At 37.4% G+C, this 25,610-nt stretch overlaps 2 protein-coding genes across 2 annotated transcripts; both read right to left on the reverse strand.

Moving 5' to 3' along the window:
* Positions 1-20,917: 20,917 nt before the first annotated feature.
* Positions 20,918-22,337, reverse strand: LOC110888215 (zinc finger MYM-type protein 1-like). The gene is made up of 3 exons (XM_022135752.1): positions 22,036-22,337; positions 21,236-21,973; positions 20,918-21,137 (listed from the first exon to the last, which is right to left on the reverse strand). The coding sequence occupies exons 1-3, from the start codon at positions 22,335-22,337 to the stop codon at positions 20,918-20,920; spliced, it is 1,260 nt and encodes a 419-aa protein (XP_021991444.1).
* A 129-nt stretch (positions 22,338-22,466) lies between these two features.
* LOC110888216 (zinc finger MYM-type protein 5-like) lies at positions 22,467-23,978 on the reverse strand. The gene is made up of 3 exons (XM_022135753.1): positions 23,850-23,978; positions 23,230-23,343; positions 22,467-23,186 (listed from the first exon to the last, which is right to left on the reverse strand). The coding sequence occupies exons 1-3, from the start codon at positions 23,976-23,978 to the stop codon at positions 22,467-22,469; spliced, it is 963 nt and encodes a 320-aa protein (XP_021991445.1).
* Between the last annotated feature and the right edge of the window lie 1,632 nt (positions 23,979-25,610).

A 25,610-nucleotide genomic window follows, 5' to 3' on the forward strand; every position in this document is an offset into this window, starting at 1 on the left:
ATTTTATATACCAAATAATAAAAAAATTAAATCTTTAAAAATATGCGCATTACACGGTTTGAATAAATAATTTTCTGTACTAAATAATAAAAAATATATATCCTTAAAAAACCCCGTGTATTGTACGAATTGAATAAATCTAATTTTATATATCAAATAATAAAAAGTTATATCTAAAAAACCTCATATATTACATGGGTTGAGTAAATGTAATTTTGTATAGTGAAAATAAAAATATTTAATATATTAATACAAAGTTTGGTTTTCGTGATAAAAAGAGATTATTCTGTTGTTACAAAATTTGTTAACGAAGTCTCAATAAATTTAACCCTTTATTTAAAACTCCGTAAATGTATAAATGATAAATAATATTAGCTAATTTTATTTTAAGTTTTGTAAAATCTATTTGATACCAAACTAAACAAAACGTTCAAATATAATTAATTCAAATAAATAATATTATAAATAAGAAGGAGATTAAACTAAATAATAATTATCCATAAGATATTAAACCAATAATATTTAGCAGGAGGATTATCTATAATATAAGATATTAATCTAAATAATATTTAGTAGGAGGCTTATCTATAATTAATTTAAAGAGATTAAACTAAAATTATAATTATCTATAAGAGATGACCTAATATGATGACAAGTGTCCCTAAAGTGGTTAAAAATATTTAATATATTAATACAAAGTTTGGTTTTCGTGATAAAAATAGATTATTCTGTTGTTGCAAAATTTATTAACGAAGTCTCAATAAATTTCACCCTTTATTTAAAACTCCGTAAATGTATATATGATAAATAATAGTTAATTTTATTTTAAGTTTCGCAAAATCTATTTGATACCAAACTAAACAAAACGTTCAAATATAATTAATTCAAATACATAATATTATAAATAAGAAGGAGATTAAACTAAATAATAATTATCCATAAGATTTTAAACCAATAATATTTAGCAGGAGGATTATCTATAATATAAGATATTATTTAGTGGTTAAAAATATTTAATATATTAATACAAAGTTTGGTTTTCATGATAAAAATATGATTATCTATAATATAAGATATTAATCTAAATAATATTTAGTAGGAGGGTTATCTATAATTAATTCAAAGAGATTAAACTAAAATTATAATTATCTATAAGAGATGACCTAATATGATGACAAGTGTCCCTAAAGTGGTTAAAAATATTTAATATATTAATACAAAGTTTGGTTTTCATGATAAAAATAGATTATTTTGTTGTTGCAAAATTTGTTAACGAAGTCTCAATAAATTTAACCCTTTATTTAAAACCCCATAAATGTATAAATGATAAATAATATTAGTTAATTTTATTTTAAGTTTCATAAAATCTATTTGATACCAAACTAAACAAAACGTTCAAATATAATTAATTCAAATAAATAATATTATAAATAAAAAGGAGATTAAACTAAATAATAATTATCCATAAGATATTAAACCAATAATATTTAGCAGGATGATTATCTAAATATAAGATATTAATCTAAATAATATTTAGTAGGAGGGTTATCTATAATTAACTAAAAGAGATTAAACTAAAATTATAATTATCTATAAGAGATGGCCTAATATGATGACAAGTGTCCCTAAAGTGGTTTCTTTTATTATATAGTACTAGCGGTAAGACCTGTGTGCAAACACGGGTCGTTTCTTAGAAAACCATGTAACACATATTGACAGAGAGTAAAAAAAACAATTAGTGCAGACTTACAAAATTGATGTAAATTAATGATCAATAGGTTTATTCAACAGCAATTCCATTATGTTGATAGCAAACCATTGTTGTCTATTAACTGTTAAAAACCTATGTTGCTTTCCAACAGACTTTCCTAAAAACTGTTATCCATTATCTCCAACAGAGCTTGCCAGATGGATAGATAGTAAACAGATATGCATGTTAGTCAACCAATGTTAAAAAGGTCAGTCAACAGAAATTACAAAGGTTAGTAAACAGATGTTAAGAGAATAATGTTATTAACAAAGAATTTAGTACTCTCACTAAAAATGAGAGCTGCAAACACGGGTCGTTTCTTTGATAAGCATGCATAACACATATTAGTAGAACATATAGATATGTGCATAGATATTGTACCAAAACGTGTTATCTATTATAGCTAAAAGACAACTATAAACATAGATTATCGGTAAATATATCAGTTACATACAATTTAACTGTTTAACCAAAAAGACAATATAAAATGTTTATAGATATACGTACTTAATAGAATTTGAATACAACTTAAGGTTCAACAAACGTTAACTACAAACACACAATCACCTGCCTCAACAACTTTCAGCAAAACTAAATCAACGAATCAGCAGATCTTTATCCTCGCATCAACATTTCCCGGATTTGCCCTTTGAATTGGAGCTCAAAATCCAAGGAATCAGTATCATCTTCATCCCTATCAAGCTGAAGGTTAAAAAGATCTTGGAGGTCAACTGGATTCAGACCAAGTGCATTCTCCCTTGATATCTTTTCAACACTACCATCAGACTTGATCAAAGTCAATTCATGGGTCTATTTGCCAGACATCCACTTTACTATTTTTTGATCTGATGGGTTTCTTGGGAGAAGTTTTATTTGAGAGGATTTGGCGATTGAGGCCTGCTTGCCAACTTCTGAAATGCTTGAGAAAATTGAGCTTGTAGTTGCAACAAAGCATCATCCCATCCATATCGTAACTGATTTCTGATAGACTCTTTTCTGTACTCAGCATACCTATTTTCATCTTCCTCGTCCATTAGTTGTTGTCTTTTTCTTTGGTTCAAGGCAGCGATGGATACATCTGCTGATGAGAACAGCTTTTTAGATGTAACGGTCTGCCGACGTATAACAGTCATTTCATCTTTGTATACTGGCTTTTTAGGAAGGGATGGATCTGTCTTTCTTCGCTCTTCTAACTTACTGTAAGCTCGATCAATATACTACCTAGTCCACCTTAGCTGCTATGTCACACCCCCAAAATCCACACGCGGAGTATCACCGCTTGGGAGCGTGACTGACCAGGATCAAGCCACCAATCATATTGAACATGTAATTAATATTAAGTAAAATAAATGTAAACCATCCATTCAATACGATAGGTGTTCAAAACATAACCATAGTTTCAAAGTGTAGCGGAAGCATAGTAAATAAACCAACAATAGTTAATAGTTTTAAGTGTCATAATAGTTCAACGTAGAAACCACGATCCTTGCCCACAACGACCCGCTTCTCCAGTGCAAGCTCCAAGTACCTAACGATCTGCAAGGCATGTAACAGAATGATCAACAAACTAGTTGAGCGAGTTCACAGTAAGTAAATGCGTAATAGTAAGTAACGGGTGGCTCTACAGGGCCAATAGTAAGTTATACAGGTGGGGGCTTCCCATGTTATGTGACCACTAGACTATTCGTATTATCCCTGTTCTTCGTCCGAGAACAGTAGCGCGTATAGGGTGTACGTGGGTTTCACGTACGTATCCTTTGTACCGAGGATAGAAGTAAGTAATGCGTACACGTAGGTTTTACGTGCGTGCCTGACATCCGAGGCAGTAATGGCATATGACCACGTAGGTGTTATCCAACCTACGGAACCACGTAGGTGTTATCCCAACCTACGGAACCGTCCTGACATCCGAGGACCATGATAGGTGATAGTCTAGGAAAAACGTTTGTACGTTATAAGTCAATTGAAACCTTTAACCCATTCCCACGACCCGGGAATCCCATGCCTTAGTAGGAGTGTGAACTCACCTTGGTTTGCTCGGTATGCTAGGTTATGCACTCACAAGTAATTAATCACGTCCTATTGTATGCACGTATAACAAATCAGTTCATGTTTGCAATGATACGCATGCAATCTAATGTCACATAGTGCTTGATAGCCAATATCATGCATCAATCATGTATCACATAACAGTCAGTTTGCATATCGGCACAACACGTATCATTTCACATTTAATCATCAGCTAGTGTACACGAATACAAATGTTAACATTCATCACCAAGCATGGCATGCCAAGTACATCAAGCATACATTCCATCATTCAAAGTATGTTTATAACCCCCCATTATCTTTCGTCCCAACTGTTATCTTTCGACACAACAGCTATCTTCCGACATATTAGTTATCACAGTTATCTTTCGGACCAATGTTATGTTTCGAACCAAATGTCATCTTTCGACCAAATGTCATCTTTCGACCAAAAGTCATCTTTCGGTCAATGCTATCCTTCGGTCAACACTACTATGGTTCGGTCAATGCTATCCTTCGGTCAACACTACTATGGTTCGGTCAATGCTATCCTTCGGTCAACACTACTATGTTTCGACTAACAAGTATCTTTCGGTCACAACTATGTTTCGAACAACTAACATCTTTCGGTCAATATCAGTTACGTTTACTCAAAGTTTCCAAGTTTAACCGTGATTATCAATTAACACAAAATCAAGTATTCGGTTACAATCACATAGCAGTTTCCAATTAACACCAACCCACAAATCAATTAACCCAATTATCGACTAAACATGGTATTTTATCAAGGACCCTTATAAACCCTAACAACATTCTTGTCGATTCACATGATCATTACACTTAGATATGATCATCCAATTTAACATAACATCATAATCGAACCGGCCCCAATCCACTATCATGCAAATTCTATTAGAACAACATCAAAACCTCAAGTATAGACAACCAATCATACTAACTGAACCGTTCGGATACATCACATACATGATCGATTAAACAGATTAACATCGTACAAACAATCCGGCCGATTAAGCAAATCTGATTATATGTCCGGCTGATCAATCAAACATGTTCGGCCGGCTACATCTAATAAGATCATGTCCGATTCACACATTCATACTCGATAAATCAAAAACACATAATCACAAATCAATATAGACACTAACCGAAAATCTGGATGACGGAATGAAATCCTTCGAACAGGGAATGGGTCTGCTATGCCGTCACACACACACAAGGGAACTAGGGTTTTTGGAAGTAACTATCGGTTTACATGCATTCACGTATATAAACGTATCACAGGAATGGGCCAAGCCCATTAGAAAGACTGGGCCGAAAGATGTCGAAGGATCCTATCTTTGCTCGAAGGATAGAGTCCTTGGTCGAAGGATATGTTTCGTGATCCTTCGAACCGAAAGTTGATCCTTCGAATCGAAGGTTATCTTTCGTGATCCTTCGATTTGTAAGTCATGTTTCGTGATCTAGACTAAGCATTTTAATAAAAATTCTAATATTATTTTCTGCCACAGCAAGTAATCACATATAGGCAAAACGACAATACGTTTCATTAAAACACAACGCGTACAATTTCGAGTCCACAATCCAAACAACTAAACAGTCAAAGTCAACGCGCATTTAATGCGAAAGTGAAAGTCAGAAACTCGAGTTGTCACATTATCCCCAACTTAAAAGAAATTTCGTCCCGAAATTTGGTACGCACTCACTGAGGAAGCTAGGTAAGTTACATCGTTCACTGGTTTTCCTGGGGTGTCACATCATCCCCCCGTTGATTTGGAATTTCGTCCCAAAATTCAGTAGTAGTAGCTTCAGCCTCAGAAGTGGATGCATTGGCTTCGAATAGCTGGGGGTACTTCTCTTTCATCTGGTCTTCGCGTTCCCAGGTATACTCTGGGCCACGCTGGGAGTTCCAACGAACTCGAACAAGAGGGATTCTCTTGTGTTTGAGGACCTTAACATCCCGGTCCGTGATTTCAACTGGTTCCTCGACGAACTGCAACCGCTCGTCGATATTGAGTTCCTTAAAAGGAACTATAAGGGTTTCATCTGATAGGCATTTCTTCAGATTCGACACGTGAAATACGTTGTGAACTGCATCGAGTTCAGCTGGTAGGTTTAATCTGTAGGCTACTTTGCCAATCTTTTCTAAGATTTCGAATGGTCCGACGTACCGCGGATTCAGTTTTCCTCGTTTACCAAATCGAACCACACCCTTCCAGGGTGAAACTTTCAATAAAACCCGGTCCCCGACCTCAAATTCCAATGGCTTTCTACGCTTGTCCGCGTAGGCTTTCTGACGGTCGCGTGCTGCCGCCATGCGTTGTCGTATCTGCGCAATCTTTTCTGTGGCGTCCACTACAATCTCTGGACCCGTAATCTGGCTATCCCCCACCTCTGCCCAACAGAGAGGTGACCGGCATTTACGTCCGTACAATGCCTCGAATGGAGCGGCTTGAATGCTGGTATGATAGCTGTTATTGTATGAAAACTCCACTAAAGGGAGGTGCCTTTCCCAGCCGTTGCCGAAGTCGATGACACACGCTCGAAGCATGTCTTCTAGAGTTTGGATAGTTCGCTCAGACTGCCCATCCGTCTGAGGATGATATGCTGTGCTCATGTCTAATCGTGAGCCGAAGGATTTGTGCATCGCTTGCCAAAGCTCTGACGTGAATCGTGCATCGCGATCCGAAATAATAGAGGTGGGCACTCCGTGCCTCGAAACAACTTCTTTAAGATAGACGTCTGCGAGAGTGGAGAACTTGTCCGTTTCCTTGATCGGCAGGAAGTGTGCAGACTTGGTGAGTCGATCAACTATGACCCATATTGTATCGTTCCCACGCTGAGATCTAGGTAGACCTGTAACAAAATCCATGGAAATTTCTTCCCATTTCCATTGCGGTATCTTAGGCTGCTGAAGTAGACCAGCTGGTTTCTGATATTCAACCTTGACTCTCGCACAGGTTAAGCATTTGCCAACATAGGTGGCGATGTGGGCCTTCATACTAGGCCACCAATAAGTAGTACTGATGTCGTGGTACATTTTATCCGACCCTGGATGTACCGAATAGCGAGACTTGTGAGCTTCATCCATTACAAGTTCGCGTAAACCGCCATAAAGTGGGACCCAAATACGCCCCGTTACATAATAGGCGTCGTCTTCCTTTTGTTCCATGCGTTGCCTTGAGCCGCGTAAGGCTTCAGCTTTGACGTTTTCGGGTTTCAGTGCTTCCCACTGAGCAGCTCGTATCTGTGCAGGAAGACTGGACTGAATAGTAAGCTGTAGCGCTCGCACGCGCTTAGGTAGAGTGTCTTTCCGACTGAGGGCATCAGCCACAACATTGGCCTTGCCTGGATGATACTTGATGGCGCATTCATAGTCGTTTAGAAGTTCAACCCATCTTCGTTGACGCATATTCAAATCCTTTTGCTTAAGAATATGCTCGAGACTCCTGTGATCGGTGTAAATCGTGCACCTGGTACCGTACAGGTAGTGTCGCCATATCTTAAGCGCGAAAACAACAGCTCCCAGCTCTAAATCGTGCGTCGTGTAGTTCCGTTCATGAACCTTGAGTTGCCGAGAAGCGTAGGCTATCACTTTATCACGTTGCATCAACACACATCCAAGACCCTGGATGGATGCATCACAGTATACCACGAAGTCATCTGTGCCCTCTGGCAACGAGAGAATAGGTGCGCTGCAAAGCCTATCCTTTAAGTACTGAAAAGCGGTCTCTTGCGTATTACCCCATCTGTAAACGACACCTTTCTGTGTTAGCATAGTAAGTGGTTGCGCGATCTTTGAGAAGTCTTTAATAAATCGTCTGTAGTAACCCGCCAAACCCAAGAATTGGCGTATTTCTGTCGGTGTACGTGGTGCTGGCCAGTTTCTGATCGAATCAACCTTGGATGGATCGACATGAATCCCATCCTTGTTCACCACATGGCCTAAGAAGTGGACTTCACGAAGCCAGAAGTCGCATTTTGAAAACTTTGCGTACAGTTGCTCCTTTCGAAGAAGTTCCAAGATAAGACGTAAGTGTCGCTCGTGCTCTTCCTGACTCTTGGAGTAAATCAGGATGTCGTCGATGAAAACAATGACGAACTTGTCGAGATAGGGTTTGCACACCCTGTTCATAAGGTCCATAAATACTGCAGGTGCGTTCGTAAGCCCGAACGGCATAACCAAGAACTCGTAGTGACCATAGCGAGTTCTGAATGCTGTCTTAGAGACGTCCTCCTCGCGGACTCTCAGCTGATGATAACCTGACCGTAGGTCGATCTTGGAATAGTAACACGACCCTTGCAACTGGTCAAATAAGTCGTCTATGCGCGGAAGAGGATAACGGTTCTTCACCGTCACCTTATTGAGTTCGCGGTAGTCGATGCACATCCTGAACGTACCGTCTTTCTTCTTCACAAATAACACTGGAGCTCCCCAAGGCGAAGAGCTTGGGCGAATAAAGCCCTTTTCCAAGAGCTCTTGTAGCTGCTTCGACAGTTCTTCCAGTTCGGTTGGAGCTAAACGATACGGTGCGCGGGCTATTGGTGCTGCTCCAGGAGCTAACTCAATCTGAAACTCAACTTGACGATGAGGAGGTAAACCAGGTAAATCTTCAGGAAACACTTGAGGAAAATCACGCACAACTGGTATATCCTCCAGCTTCTTTTCCTTTGCTGATGCGTCAGTGACAAGTGCCAGAATGGCAGTATGTCCCTTTCGTAAACATTTCTGCGCCTTTAAGAAAGAGATGATGCCAACCACAGCACCACTCTTGTCACCTTGTACTTCGAGAGGTTCTTGACTGGAGCGAGGAATACGAATAACTTTTTCCTTGCATAAGATCTCCGCGTGATGTTGGGATAACCAATCCATACCGATGACGACGTCGAAACTACCCAAAACTATGGGTATGAGATCAATCGAGAAAGTCTGGCCCGCTAGAACAATACTACAACCCTTGACTACCTGTGCGGCTTCTACACTTTTACCATTGGCTAGTTCTACGACGTGTTTGGTGTCTAGGGGTGTTGGTGTACGTTTTAATAATTTACTCATTTTCAATGACATATAGCTTGTATCAGCACCCGAATCAAATAAGACAGTAACATAAATATCGTCGAGAAGAAACTTACCCATAACCACATTGGGATCATTCACTGCGTCACCCCGACCTAGCACAAAAGCACGACCCCGAGCTTCGTTGCCATTGTTGTTGTTGTTTCCCCCGTTATTGTTGTTATTGTTCCCGTTGCCCTGATTGTTGTTGTTGTTCTGGTTCCTGTTTAGCTGAGGGCAGTGTCTCTTGATGTGACCTTCAGCACCACAATTATAGCACCCCTTGTTGCCCTGTTGCTGATTCTGCTGTGCTGGTAGCTGCTGCTGGTTCTGGTTCGCAGGTCGAGCGCTTCTACAATCTTTGGCCTCATGACCCATCTTGAGGCATCTTTGACAACGAACCTTATTACACTGGCCACTGTGATGTTTGTTGCAGGTGTTACACTTTGGAAGGTTTCCTCGATACCCTCCCTGTCTGTGGCTGCCTGAGGAGTGCTGACTGGGACTCTGGTAACTGTCTGTCTTTCGTTGCTGAGCTTGTGACTGTACTGAAGCTGACCCCTTGCTAGAATCCCCATCCCATTTTCTCTTACTTTCACTGGGAGTAGCAAGTGTAGTAGAAGCAGTAGCGGTAGCAGTAGCACTGATACGCTTAGGCAGTTTATTCTGTTCCACTGCCTGATCGGTGATGCGATGAGCGAGACGCTGGATTTCCTGGATGTTGTTGAGGTTAGCCGAGGTAACGTGGCTCTGTATTTCTGGTGCCAAACCTTTGAGATACAACTCAATACGCTTGTATGGAGGGTCCACCATAGTTGGACATAACACAGCCAACTCATTTGATCTCTTGGTGTAAGCTTCGATTTCCGAACCAACCATTTTCAAGTTATACAACTCGTCCTCCAACTTGTGAATGTCTTCTCTAGTGCAGTATTCCCTCTTGATCAGTTCTTTGAAATCATTCCAGGGTGTGGCGTTAGCAGCTGCCAACCCTAAGATCTGCACTTGTGCGTTCCACCAAGTGAGCGCAATCCCTTCAAGTGTGCCAGTGGCGAACTTCACCCTGCGAGCCTCAGGGCATTCACACATTTCGAAAACCGACTCGAGCTTTTCAAACCAGTGGAGGAGTCCAACTGCTCCCTCCGTGCCACTGAACGAGCTAGGACGACAATCCATGAAATTCTTGAAGGTGCACCCAGGTTGTTGCTGAGCGGGTTGACCTATTGTGTACGAATAGGGCAAAGTTAAGTACGAGAATTAATGTAGGATCTAAAGATCCTAGTGTCTATACTGCAGGGTATACTACCTGCTTGGGCGGCTGCAACTGCCGCAGCAACGAGAGCCTCTAGCTGGGCTTGAGTCATGTTAATTCGTGCGGCCATTGATCTTCACATCAAAGGCAACATAAGTGAGAAAGGTTCGCGAATAGTGCGATGACAGAAGAGTGTAAGCACATAAGTATTCTCATGCAATGACAAGTTGTGAGCAAGGTAATGTAAGCATACTACGAGCAAAGTTCTATGCAAATTCTAGCATGTAGGCAATAAACATAAACCTTATTACCTAGGAAGTTGAGTCTTGCACGTGGAGCGAAGCGTCGTTGTGGATCGTTGAGAGCACTGTTCTGGTTATAGTCTGGTTTTAATAAAATCGTTTTTCCATATTAAAACCAAGTTCTCTATAACCAATGGCTCTGATACCAATCTGTCACACCCCCAAAATCCACACGCGGAGTATCACCGCTTGGGAGCGTGACTGACCAGGATCAAGCCACCAATCATATTGAACATGTAATTAATATTAAGTAAAATAAATGTAAACCATCCATTCAATACGATAGGTGTTCAAAACATAACCATAGTTTCAAAGTGTAGCGGAAGCATAGTAAATAAACCAACAATAGTTAATAGTTTTAAGTGTCATAATAGTTCAACGTAGAAACCACGATCCTTGCCCACAACGACCCGCTTCTCCAGTGCAAGCTCCAAGTACCTAACGATCTGCAAGGCATGTAACAGAATGATCAACAAACTAGTTGAGCGAGTTCACAGTAAGTAAATGCGTAATAGTAAGTAACGGGTGGCTCTACAGGGCCAATAGTAAGTTATACAGGTGGGGGCTTCCCATGTTATGTGACCACTAGACTATTCGTATTATCCCTGTTCTTCGTCCGAGAACAGTAGCGCGTATAGGGTGTACGTGGGTTTCACGTACGTATCCTTTGTACCGAGGATAGAAGTAAGTAATGCGTACACGTAGGTTTTACGTGCGTGCCTGACATCCGAGGCAGTAATGGCATATGACCACGTAGGTGTTATCCAACCTACGGAACCACGTAGGTGTTATCCCAACCTACGGAACCGTCCTGACATCCGAGGACCATGATAGGTGATAGTCTAGGAAAAACGTTTGTACGTTATAAGTCAATTGAAACCTTTAACCCATTCCCACGACCCGGGAATCCCATGCCTTAGTAGGAGTGTGAACTCACCTTGGTTTGCTCGGTATGCTAGGTTATGCACTCACAAGTAATTAATCACGTCCTATTGTATGCACGTATAACAAATCAGTTCATGTTTGCAATGATACGCATGCAATCTAATGTCACATAGTGCTTGATAGCCAATATCATGCATCAATCATGTATCACATAACAGTCAGTTTGCATATCGGCACAACACGTATCATTTCACATTTAATCATCAGCTAGTGTACACGAATACAAATGTTAACATTCATCACCAAGCATGGCATGCCAAGTACATCAAGCATACATTCCATCATTCAAAGTATGTTTATAACCCCCCATTATCTTTCGTCCCAACTGTTATCTTTCGACACAACAGCTATCTTCCGACATATTAGTTATCACAGTTATCTTTCGGACCAATGTTATGTTTCGAACCAAATGTCATCTTTCGACCAAATGTCATCTTTCGACCAAAAGTCATCTTTCGGTCAATGCTATCCTTCGGTCAACACTACTATGGTTCGGTCAATGCTATCCTTCGGTCAACACTACTATGGTTCGGTCAATGCTATCCTTCGGTCAACACTACTATGTTTCGACTAACAAGTATCTTTCGGTCACAACTATGTTTCGAACAACTAACATCTTTCGGTCAATATCAGTTACGTTTACTCAAAGTTTCCAAGTTTAACCGTGATTATCAATTAACACAAAATCAAGTATTCGGTTACAATCACATAGCAGTTTCCAATTAACACCAACCCACAAATCAATTAACCCAATTATCGACTAAACATGGTATTTTATCAAGGACCCTTATAAACCCTAACAACATTCTTGTCGATTCACATGATCATTACACTTAGATATGATCATCCAATTTAACATAACATCATAATCGAACCGGCCCCAATCCACTATCATGCAAATTCTATTAGAACAACATCAAAACCTCAAGTATAGACAACCAATCATACTAACTGAACCGTTCGGATACATCACATACATGATCGATTAAACAGATTAACATCGTACAAACAATCCGGCCGATTAAGCAAATCTGATTATATGTCCGGCTGATCAATCAAACATGTTCGGCCGGCTACATCTAATAAGCTCATGTCCGATTCACACATTCATACTCGATAAATCAAAAACACATAATCACAAATCAATATAGACACTAACCGAAAATCTGGATGACGGAATGAAATCCTTCGAACAGGGAATGGGTCTGCTATGCCGTCACACACACACAAGGGAACTAGGGTTTTTGGAAGTAACTATCGGTTTACATGCATTCACGTATATAAACGTATCACAGGAATGGGCCAAGCCCATTAGAAAGACTGGGCCGAAAGATGTCGAAGGATCCTATCTTTGCTCGAAGGATAGAGTCCTTGGTCGCAGGATATGTTTCGTGATCCTTCGAACCGAAAGTTGATCCTTCGAATCGAAGGTTATCTTTCGTGATCCTTCGATTTGTAAGTCATGTTTCGTGATCTAGACTAAGCATTTTAATAAAAATTCTAATATTATTTTCTGCCACAGCAAGTAATCACATATAGGCAAAACGACAATACGTTTCATTAAAACACAACGCGTACAATTTCGAGTCCACAATCCAAACAACTAAACAGTCAAAGTCAACGCGCATTTAATGCGAAAGTGAAAGTCAGAAACTCGAGTTGTCACATTATCCCCAACTTAAAAGAAATTTCGTCCCGAAATTTGGTACGCACTCACTGAGGAAGCTAGGTAAGTTACATCGTTCACTGGTTTTCCTGGGGTGTCACATGCTACAAGTTCTGCCTTCATTCTCTTATACTTCAACACTTCATCCACTTCAACCTTTTTGTATTGTTTCCAGTTGGGAGCAGATTTTGGCATTTGAGGATCTTTATTCATCTTTTCAATTCTATTAACTTCCTCATTAAGAGCCTCAAAGGGCCAGTCTTTGAAATCAGACATGTAGGCTTTGTAGGGCTTGGTTTCCATGATAGTGTTCAAGAAATCATTCCTTAATGTCTTTTCTAGCTCAGCATTTGGTGACAGATTTGACATATTCTTACTCATGTCTATAGCAAAATCTTCCAACTTCTTGACTTCACCAAGCCAATGTTGCATGCGAGCTGATAACTTAATGTCTCCTAGCCCTTTACACTCTTCATTTGCCTTATCTTCTGCTTGCTTGCCCTTTAGCTTCAGATATTCATAAATATTCTTTGGAGTTTTGAATCCCTAAAGAGATGGGAAGGTTCTTTTGGATGGATCATCCTCTGTGTAAAATAGAGTTATTTCATCTTGAACTGCAAGCAGTTCCAGAGGGAAAGTTACTGCCAATGGGTTGATCTTTGTTGATGGAGGTGGGACGAATGGTTTGGGTGAAGTTTGAATGAATGGAGTAGCTGATAACGGAATTGGTGCGGGTATATCTTTTTCTTCCTTCTCTTCTTCATGCACCATGAAGTTTCTCTTTCTTGTGTAAACAGATTTTGGAGAAGGAGGAGTTAGGGAAGAAAAAGGTGCTATGAGTGTAAGGGTTGATTGTGATGGGAATTGAAATTGGGTAGAATCAGTGGATTGACTAACAACTGTCGAAACAACTGGTGTCTCAACCGCTGTTGTCTTAACATATGCTGAAACATTTGTTGCATCAACAGTTGTTTCAGTGGAGGTTGGCAGTGGTGATGAGGATTTTGTATTCTGCTTTTTGACAGGTGGTTTTTCTGGTGAGAGTTTTGTTTTAGGTGTATCAGAATCTGACTTCTTAGGTTCAGCAGTGGTTTTAAGTTTCGCAGCAGTGGTTGGTTTTTCTGGTGATGATATTGGTTTAGGAAATATGACAATAGGAGATTCGTTGTGTTTCTGTGATTTTTTTCTATTTGAAGTTCCAATGTTGAGCACTTCATCTTCCTCTTTTGTATGCTTCCTTTTCTGCTTTCGTTCAATCTCCTTATCTGTCTGTTTGTTAACGGTATCATCAATTCCCTTTTTCTTACAAGTATCAGATTTTCCATGGTATTTTGCAGAAGTTTGCTTGGCAGGCTTTGGATTTTGTTTTGGTTGATTCCTTGTTGTTGGTTTGCCAAATTTTTTCATGGAATCCTTTTCCCTCTTTTCAACATCATCTTCATCGTCTTTTTCAAACACGGGTGCAGGGGTAGTATCAGTTATCTTTGCAATGCATTCTTTTATGCCCTTGATGTCAGCCTGTGTGTCTTTGTATCTTGCTTCAACCATAACTCTAATTAGCTTCATGTGGGAATTAAGTTGAATCTCAACAAGTTCCCTTTGAGCTGCAAAAATGGGTTGTACCGAATTCCAAAGTTCTTGGCATAACTGCTGATGAGAAGGTCGACTTTTGAAAGCATCCACCAACTGCTTCAATTGATCTTTCATATCACCAACAGTTGTTTCCAAGTTAGATATCCTCTCCGTCAAATCCAAGTATTTTAATCCATCACCTAACTTAATAGGATCATCGGAACTCCAACCAGAGGTGGTTGTATCTGCTTTTGAAAGAGGAGGTATCTCTAAATTTTCATTAGAAAATGCCACTAGTTCTTGGTTCTAGGGACTTCCCTCTGCATCAGTGGTTACCTTAGTGATCTCATCCATAGTTAACTTGAACTCACCAGTGGATACCTTGATAGACACAACAATGGTTGCCTTCAAGGGATTCTGACTGATGAAACTACTGTCCAAATGTAAATCAGTGGATTTGACATTTGTAGTAGCTGCTCCACTTGAAATACCATCAAGAATTTGCTGAAATTCAAGAGGTGTAGCCTCCTCAACTATTTCTGGGTTAGGTAATTGAAAAGGTTCAGACATAGCTATTGTTGAAGTTAAACTCTCAGTAAAGTGTTCGTGGGAGGGATTGCTATCAGTGTGAATGTCAATAGCTTGAAACAGTGTTACAAACTTTGGTGGAATAGAAGATGAAGGGATTGTTGTCGAAAGAGACATTGCCGCGGGATAAGGGCTTTTAAGTATACTCGCATATGAGGGTATGACATCATATTGTGGTATCCCTGTGAATACAACATGTTCCTTTTGTGAGGAATCATGAGGAGTTTGGTTTATAGGTTAAGATCTTTCCACATGTTGTGAGGAAGTAGCAACAGTGGTTTGTAGTGACATCTGTGTTGTGACGGGGTTAACCTCTGGGATCTCATCTTCCAGAGGACCCGTTTTGCTGGTTTCAGTGGGCTTTTTGGATTTTGTTTTGGTCTTTTTGAGTTTTGTTAATGGGGGTTTCACAGCAGTGGTTGTAGTGCTGTGATCACCAAGAGCAGTGGGCTCAGCAACAGACGTTTGAGGAGCAGTTGTGGACTCATCTAAAATTTCCTAGTTCCCCTCTGCTTCAGTTTTGAAAACATCTGACTCTTTAGCCATAAGGCGAGTAAAAGTTTCAGATGTTAGATTATTCATTTTAATAGCTTCACCTTTTTCAAAAGCTTTTTGAGAAACATGTTTTTGCAGGTAGTAGCTTAATAATCTAGGAAACATAAGAAAACCAGCAGTTTTCCCCTTTTTAATAGCAACAGTTTTCCCCTTTTTAATAGCAGCAGTTTTGCCCTTATAATGGTTTTTAAATTTGCAACCAAATCAACAAACAATGCTTGGGAGTAGTTAAAATCAGTATTTGTCAAAATTGCATACCCCAATGACTGAATTTTCAAAGGTATTTCATTAAAAGAAGTAGTTTTATTTGAGAGACAGATTAAGAGAGTATGGAACAGGACTTTCATTGGTGGTAGAAAATTACCTTTAAACATAGTTGCCTGATTCAACTGTCCATCATATCCCCTCCCAATCAAGTATGTTTGAATCTCATTTTTCGGCAAAAAGGTCTTACCTGCCAAGTTGTTTACCTCAAATGTTGTTGATATAGTACTGGGGGTAATAGCAACTGATTCACCTCCGACTTTTGAAGTTATACTTACGACCACATTGTTTTGTTCTTCAATATCGCATTAGCCCAAAAATCGCGAAGCGTCTCTTGGAAAATGGATGCGTCGGCGGTAAGAATGACCTTATATTTTGATGATGTAAGAACATCAATCATTGAATGATAGAGAGTATTGTTCTCGGTTTTCTCAAAAATAGCAAGGTAGTTATGCGAATTTTTCATCATCAAAGTCATGATCAGAATTGAAAGTTGCGAGAGGTTGATGAAGAGGTGTTGAAGAAGAAGAAGGTGGAAACCGCTCTGCTGAATTTTAAACTCAAGACGAAAGTAAAACCTCAGTTTGGAGATGAAACAGGGGTTTATAAAGTGAAAAGGTGAATGCTGACGTGTCAGAAGTTAGAAAGATCTGATGGCTAACATCTGTCCACGTCACAACCTCTGCTCTGATAATGGATGACAGTTATTTGAAAACCATTGTTGGCCAACAACATATGTTAGCCAACATTAGTAACTCAGCAGTCCTCAGATTAAACAGAACCTATGAGAACAGACAATACCCTTCAGCAGCATTTGGAAACCACTATCGGGGAACAACAGATCTTATACAACAATAGTAAGTCAGCAGTCCTTTCAACAGACTTTTAATATAAATGAATAAATTGATATTAAATATCAGCAGCCATTTAATGCAAAACATTTAAAAAATAAATTTTCATGGGAAAACTATAAAATTAAATATCAAATAACTGAAAGTACAAATTTTAAACCTCTGCCATAAAAAAATTAAAAAAAAACCTCTTTATTTAAAGACCAACAAATGTTGTAAATAGTGGTAAATCAACAGTTGAGCAATAACAGATGTTCAGAACTGTTGTGAAGTGGTAAATCAACAGTGGTAAAAAACCTCTTCATTTAAAGACGTTTTACAAAGATCTGTTGAGCAATAACAGATGTTCAGAACTTCTATTGTGTTAATCGTTGACAATTCTTTGGAAACTACTGTTGGGAATAACAGATGTTCGCAACAATAGCAACTCAACAGTCGTTAAAAAAAACAGTAATTATGAGAACAGACAATACCTTTAAAAAGTGGATGAATCTTTTGCCAAACTGATGTTTTAAAAACAGCTGTTTTCAACAGACTTTTAAAGATTTTTGTCAAATTTTTTTCAAAATACCTATTTTTTAAGAATGTTCAGAACTTCTATTGGGTTTTAATGGTTGATAATTCTTTGGAAACTGCTGTTGGTTGGCAACCGTAGCAACTCAACAGTCGTTAGAAAAAACAGGAATTATGAGAACAGACAATACCTTTAAACAGTGGATGAATCTTTTGCCAAACAGATGTTTTAAAAACAACTGTTTTCAACAGACTTTTAAAGATTTTTGTCTATTTTTTAAGAATGTTCAGAACTTCTATTGGGTTTTAATGGTTGACAATTCTTTGGAAACTGCTGTTGGGAATAACAGATGTTGGCAACAGTAGCAACTCAACAGTCGTTATAAAAAACAGGAATTATGAGAACAGACAATACCTTTAAACAGTGGATGAATCTTTTCCCAAACAGATGTTTTAAAAACAACTGTTTTCAACAGACTTTTAAAGATTTTTGTCTATTTTTTAAGAATGTTCAGAACTTCTATTGTGTTAATGGTTGAATATTCTTTGGAAACTACTGTTGAGAATAACAGATGTTTGCAACAATAGCAACTCAACATTTACAATAGCAGGTATCAACACTAACAACTGTTGATGCTCAAATCAGTAAAAATAAAATGCATTACAAAGATTAATAGGATTAAAATTTACATATCACATATGACGATAGATCAACAATTACATTGAGAACTGAACAACGAAATTTAATAATCTTCAGCTCTTGAACAGTAGCCCTATCCTCATATACTTGATCCTCAACTTGCTTGATAAAGCGATACTTTAAATCATAAGAACCTACAGAGGGATATAATGGTAGTAAAACGTGAAGAAAAGCTTCTGCACTGTTTTTGAAGTCTGAAGTGCAGAAAGACATGACCCATCAGGTTTCTGGACACTTGGTCTCTCGTAGACAGACCAAGATGCAGTCCATCAAAACACCTCTACAGCTCTTGAACAGTAGCCCTATCCTCATATACTTAACCCTCAACTTGCTTGATAAAACGATACTTTAAATCATAAGAACCTACAGAAGGAGAAGGGTATGATGACATTTTTAACTCTTGAATGTGGAGCCAAATTCATATATGTTATTTAACTTGTATATTTCTTCAAGTCTCATGTAAAAGAAGGATATAATAATCGTAGTAAAAAGTTAAATATCAAGAAACCGAAAGAAGAAAAATAAAAATAAAAAAACAGGTTCTCATAATTACCATTAACTTCTTCATTTATCATAAAGAAGTACTCCATTTTCTGCACTTCAGACTTCAAAAACAGTGCAGAAGAACTCCCCACTACTCGCTCGAAAAAAAACTGAAATATATCAACACCTTAAAATAAATATTATCAACATATATCAACAGTTTAAAAGAATCCACAAACCTAAAATTACCCGTAACTAATTGTTTGAATTTTAAACAACTCTGATTTGGCTGAAATATAAACAGAGAATTAGAACAGATCAGTTCAAATTTTAAGATTCAAAATCAGAGAAAAAAACATACCCTCAATGATGTTGCAACAATGATGTTGGAAAAAAACTTTGTGAAATACAAAAAGCTGCAATCGCAAATGAACAGATTGAACATGCAAAGCCGAGGTTAAAGGTGAGTGTGTGAAACAGAGCTTCAATGAAACAACGATGTTGGAACAATGATATTGGAACAAAGAACTGTATATGAAGATTAACCGGCTCAACCATGAGTGCTATGCATTTGAGTAAGAGAAATATGATCGCAAATGTAGATATGAGCGAGAGAGATTTGAATGTGGAGCCAGATAATTATATCTTATTTATAGGATTAGAATATATGGTTTGAATTTTGAATGTGGAGCCAGAATTTTGAATCTGAAGCCAAAATTTTGAATTTTGAATGTGAGCAGAGGTTTTTTGAATTTTCAATAAACATCAGTACTTTAAATTATGAATGAGGGCAGAGGTTTGCCAATTTGTATGTGGGCAGACCTTTGAAAAGGTGGATGTGGGCCACCTTTGAATTTTTAATGCTTTTAATATTAGGCATTATGATATAATAATGACATAAGAAAAGCCTTGTTGGACAGCCTCTCCAACTGACACATCAGCTTTTCTTATGTCATTGGGATTTCTCTTTTTATAGAAAGTATAGATAGATGTCGTATGTATTTTCATGTATAAATATTATATATATTTATTGTAATCGTCCAATTTTACATGAGATTCCTATAATAAGATTGATGAATCAATTATTATACTGGGTTGTTTGCTTTTCACTTGTAAAGTCTTAATATATTATAATGTTTGATTTTTTAAAATCTATGTTATTGAGATTCGAATTCTTGACGTAATATCTTCCAAAAATAGGTTAACAAAACTATGAGTTCATATGTCTATTGCTTCCGTCAATCACGTATCGTAGCCGGAAAATGTTCAAGACTAGGTTTAGAGGTGGTTTTATATTAAACATAATGTTCATGTTTAGTTTAAAGTCCATCCTCTCGAAAGTCTATCCTCACGAAATGGACATGCTAGTTGGAAAGGATGGACAAAAACTATAAATAGAGTTTATGTCTTGACATTTTAGGACTTTTGCTCACTTGAGAGAAAAGTTGTGAGAGATTGATTGAAGGTGCATGTAACTTTCAGATTATCAATAGAATCAACGTTTAATTACGTTCTTGTGTCTGATCCACTCTCGTACACGGATTCTGCACGTGATACGAGATATTCGCAGTCATCGGGATTACGAAATCGATCTGGAAACGAACATACAAAAACCAACTAATTTGTAACCGGTTCAAGCTGTATTAATTAAAGGAGTAAATTATATTAATGATTTAATATTTCAGATATTAAATTAACATAACTATTAATTTTAAGAATAAACTTTAATTTTATAAATGATAACCTGTTAGTTTCGTCAACACCGTTAGTTTTTATAAAACAAGCCTTAACGAGGTTAAATATGTTAGTAAATTAGAATTATAAATTAAAGGGTTGTTTGTGTAAATAGTTGAAACTATAATATTTAACAAACCAACTAGCTTGGCTAGTTTTCATAAGTTAGACAATGTTAGCAAGTTATAAATCATGTGGGGCCTAAGTGGCAAGTGAAAGTTGTAAAATGAAATAAAAGAAAAACTGTGTGGGGTGGACTCGAACCCAGACGCCCCCACACAACAAGCGCACATGTAACCAACTGAGTTCACTGACTTTGTGATTAAACCTGATGCACCCGCGTTATAAATTGAACCCAGAACTATTTCCCCCACTCGCCCTAGGCTCAAGACCACGCGCCCCCACCCAAAATCCTTCTTCTCCACCCGATTTCACATGCAGTGCAACCCATTCCCCATTAAACCCAGTGCCGTCTCCGAGAAATCTCGAAAGGTTTTGGGCCAGGAGTCACTAAAAATAAATCAGGTCCATATAATTTAAACACAATAATCATATATAAAAAAAACTATAATATGACACTAATTGTTAAAACAATCATCAAAATAAAAGTATTGTACCAAAATGATCTAAATTTACCTACTTAAGCGAATCGTGCGGCTCTCCTAGCGTTTCTAGAAGCAAAGCTTTCGATCAAGTCTTCGTAATCCATAATCTCTAATATGTCGTTTTCAATAGATATCATTGCTAAGCCATTGAGTCTTTCTTGGGACATACTCGATCGTAAGTAAGTCTTCAAAAACTTCAACTTTGAGAAGCTTCTTTCCGCTGATTCAACTGTTACCGAAATAGTCAACAACACTCTATATGCAATTAATGCATTAGGAAAAAAACCAATCTTCTTTAAACTATTGAAAGCATCAAAATGCAAACAATATGACTAGGTAAAAATGCCTCAAACAATTTCAACTCCTCATAAAGTTCATCAGCATCAACATCGGATTCGTCTTTAAACTTTAATGCAACTTGAAGACCATAACAACAAGACTTGAGATCTTTTTCAGTAAGTTCCCTCAAGTTTTTAGGAAACAAAAAGCCAAATATTTTTTTATATTGTTGGTATTGTTCGAGTCTTGTTTCAAGAGAAGCAATCGCTTGGTCCACACTACATAAAAAGTAATTGACTCTAAAATCCTCCTTGGGTGAAAATAAAACTTCTTGTACAGTTGAAGTCTCATCAAATTGTTGTTTCCTAAATATTAGACGTTTTTGAGGGAATACCGTATCAACACCCATTTTATTTGCAATTTCTTTAGCTTCATTAATCGCCTTATCGAACCCTACTTCTCTATAATTCTTGAAATGTTTAATCAACTTGCCCACTTCATCAATGGCAACATCAAGAACCATATCCTTCGATTGTAACTTTTTGCTCACCACGTTCACCGTTGTTAATATTTCATACCAAATGACGGTTGCTACCAAAAAATCAAATTCACCAAGTTCTTTTTCTGCTAGTGATTTAGCTTCGCTTTGAATTTTAGCATCATTATCAGTAAACCTAACTGTAAGCAAAGCTTTTCTTACATCTACAAGTTGTGTTCGAATAGGCTTAACACTATCTACACAACTTTCCCAACGAGTGGCAGACAAAGACTTAAGAGTCAATCCTTTAACATTGTCTTTCAAAATTTGCCACCTATTTGTAGAATTGGCAAAGATGGTATAAACCGTTGTATGATTCCAAAAAAATCTCTAGACTTAGTGCATGTGTTAGCCATGTCACATAATGCAAGATTAAGACTATGACAACCACAAGCAACATATAAAGCTCTAGATTTTTCAATTAAGAATCTCTTTTGAACTCCATTATGTTTCCCTTTCATGTTTGCTCCATTATCATAGCCTTGACCTCGCATATCATTGATATCAAGACCAAGAGACTTTAATTCCTTAACAGTAACATCAAAAAGTCCTTTACCAGTGGTATCATCAACAATTAAAAAACCTAAAAAAGATTCGTCAATGGTGGTATCATTAACATACCGCACAATTATGGACATTTGCTCTTGATGACTTGTGTCGGGTGTGCAATCAAGTATGATGGAATAGTACTTTGCTTGCTTTATTTTCTTGATGATTTTTGCTTTAACTTTATCGGCTAACAATACTATTAACTCGTTTTGGATATTTCATCCAAGATAATGTATATGGGTTTCATCATTCATGATACGCCACACATATTCTTTCATAATCGGGTCAAACTCTTCCAATATCTCAACCAATCCCAAAAAATTTCCATTACCCTTTTTATATAACTTCTCATTTGGTCCGCGAAATGCTAAACCATGTTTAGCAAGAAATTTCACAAGTTGAATGATCCTTAAAATGACCTTTTTCCAATAATCTCTTTCTTTCTTAAATTGCTCGTACGCTACTTTGTCAATTGTTGTGTTGCAATCCAACATTTGACGCATTTCAAACCATTGTTTCATATTCTTCAAATGTTCAACGCTAACTTCATGATATTTAAGTCTAGTAGCATGTTTCCAATCTGAAAAACCTTCACCATCCAACGTGCCTTTCGGATGCCCTTGTCTAAAAATTTTGCAACAAAAACAAAATAGCTTATCAAGCTCTTTCGAATACACTAGCCATTCTCTATCACAAGTCTCTCTATTCGGTAGAATTCTAGTGTATATGCTTGTAGAAAATCGTCTTCCATGTTTATCAACGGGACCCTTATTCATATTTAAATCTCGTTTTGGACCTTTCTTAACCAAATCATTGATCATGTTACGATTAAGTCCATCCCAATTTCTAGGATCAAAAATATCAATATTAGGATTAACATTAGCATCCACATTAGCATCAACATCGTCTTCATACATTAGCGTCAACATCGTCTTCATCTACATTAGCATCAACCTCATCTTCATCTACATTAGCATCAACCTCGTCTTCATCTACATTAGCATCAACCTCGTCTTCATAAACATTAGCATCAACATCATCTTTATCCACATTAGCATCAACATCATCTTCATCCATATTAGCATCAACATCATTCTTATCCACATTAGCATTCACATTATCATTATTATTAACTTCGTCTTACTCAACATTAGAACTTTGTGGTTCTTTTTGAAAGAACTTGCCTATTGCCCCTTCTTGAGACCTTCTTTTTTCTTCCTTTATTTTCCTTCTTTTACGTTTTTGACAACCGGACAAATGTTTGTATTTAGGAGGCATATTTCTGAAAAGAAAAAAAATATGAAAATTCAAACTTCAAAGTTTCAATTTTCAACAATCAACATTTAACGTGAACCGACCAATAAATCAGAAATTCAGAATCATACAAAATCGTCGCTGCTGAACAGTGAACCGACCTGTAACGTAATTCCGAATCACTGATTCGTGGCCGCTGCGCTGCTGAACAGTGAACCGAACAATGATGATATATATACACAAACATATTATCATAACCTAATATCATACTTCAATCAACACTCACATCGTTCAAACAAATCGAGCAAATACAACAATACTTCAACTGAACATACGTGAAAACTTACTTCAACCGTCGGATTACCATGGCTATCGAAGATCTGACGAGCTTTAACGGCCTTGATCGTCGCCCGACCCGATTTGAATCTTTGAATTCTGATCGCTTTGTGTGTGCACTGCCTGTTACAATCTGTCATCGCTTCGTACTGCTATTCCCGATTCCCGCTCATCACGTCAATCACAAATGAAGGGCCGATTGATTATAATAATTAGGTTAAAACAGTTGAGGCCCAATAACAAACATATAGTATATGGATATTTATTAAAAACTCTGGGCCCTCAAGAACTTTGGGCCTGGGTCCATTGCCCTACCTGCCCCTACATATCACTGGGCCTGATTAAACCCGACCCATTGAGATATTCTTTGTGTCACAATTCCATACCTTCGCTCCAGCCCTAAAGTATTCGGTGTTATGGAGAACTTGAATTTATAGCATTTAATCACCGTATTATATGTCATAACTAATAAAATTTATACCAAAATTTAATATCAATTATTACACCTCAAGAACATGAAAGGGTTTTGATCAAAATCATTATATTTGTTTATGAAACCGGTCCCATTAGATTCGTAGTATTATTTCACACAAAACCCCATTAATAGTTTCCATTAACCTCATCTATGCAAGACGGATTCAAGTGAAGAAAAAGCTAGGGCTCGTAAGTTCTTCATACAATTTCTCCTTCCATTACCAAATCAGGTAATTCCAAAACCTAATCTGATTTATTTTTCAAGCTCGAAAAAAGCCATCTATTCATTTCTATAATAGAGGACATCCAAATTCATATTTGATGCCATGCTAGATTAGGGTTCTTGAACTATTAAATATGGGATTTTGACCTTAGAGACTTGTTATGATGAAATCGAAATTATGTTATTGCTTGTGATTATGTTAGATTAGATTGTAGAAGTTTCGGTGACTACTGGACATCATATAGATTTTTTTCATTGATTAATCATGTTTATATATTGTAGGAAATCATGTTAAAATACAAATTTAACAAGATATTATATAACAAATATTAATTTTGATTTTTAAAATAAATAAATGAATTATAAATTTTCATATTAAATATCTAGAGTAAATTACAAGTTTTATCCTTTATGTTTACACCATTTTGCAAGCGGTGTCCTTTAACGCAAAACTTTACAAGGTTTGTGCTTTGTATTTCAAAATCTTGCACGTTTTAACCTTTAGGCCAAACCCAATTAGATATTTTTATCAAGTTATGTCATGTGCAAGACACATGAGGTACTATTGTAATTTTACCTATTTATGAAAAAAAATAAAAAAATGCATATATAAACCCAAGAATAAATTACAAGTTTTGTCCTTTATGTTTACATCAAATTGCAGGCGCTGTCCTTTTGGTCAAAAGTTTACAGGCGGTGTCCTTAACCTTCCAAAATCTTGCACGTTTTGTCCTTTAGGCCAAACCTGGTTAGAAATCTCAGTTAATTCTTTTCATATGCAATGCACATAAGGGTACAATGGTCTTTTTCCCTCTAAACCCTTTTTATTTCCCCCATTTATAACCCTTGTCATGTAAACTACTGCTGAACTTGAATTTCCATTTCAATTTCAGTGTTTAAACTTTAAAACCAACTGAATTTCAACTTACAGTAGCAAAATGAAACAACCCTTATTTGATTGATACTTGCAGCAGACACCTTCGTCTTCCCCACAAATACTCTTTTAACATTCCACCACTTTACTTCAATCAATGTCCACCATTTCCAACAACCAACCACCACCACCCCCTAACAA

This window comes from Helianthus annuus, chromosome 11 (assembly GCF_002127325.2).
Source record: "Helianthus annuus cultivar XRQ/B chromosome 11, HanXRQr2.0-SUNRISE, whole genome shotgun sequence".
Classification (NCBI taxonomy): Eukaryota; Viridiplantae; Streptophyta; class Magnoliopsida; order Asterales; family Asteraceae; genus Helianthus; species Helianthus annuus.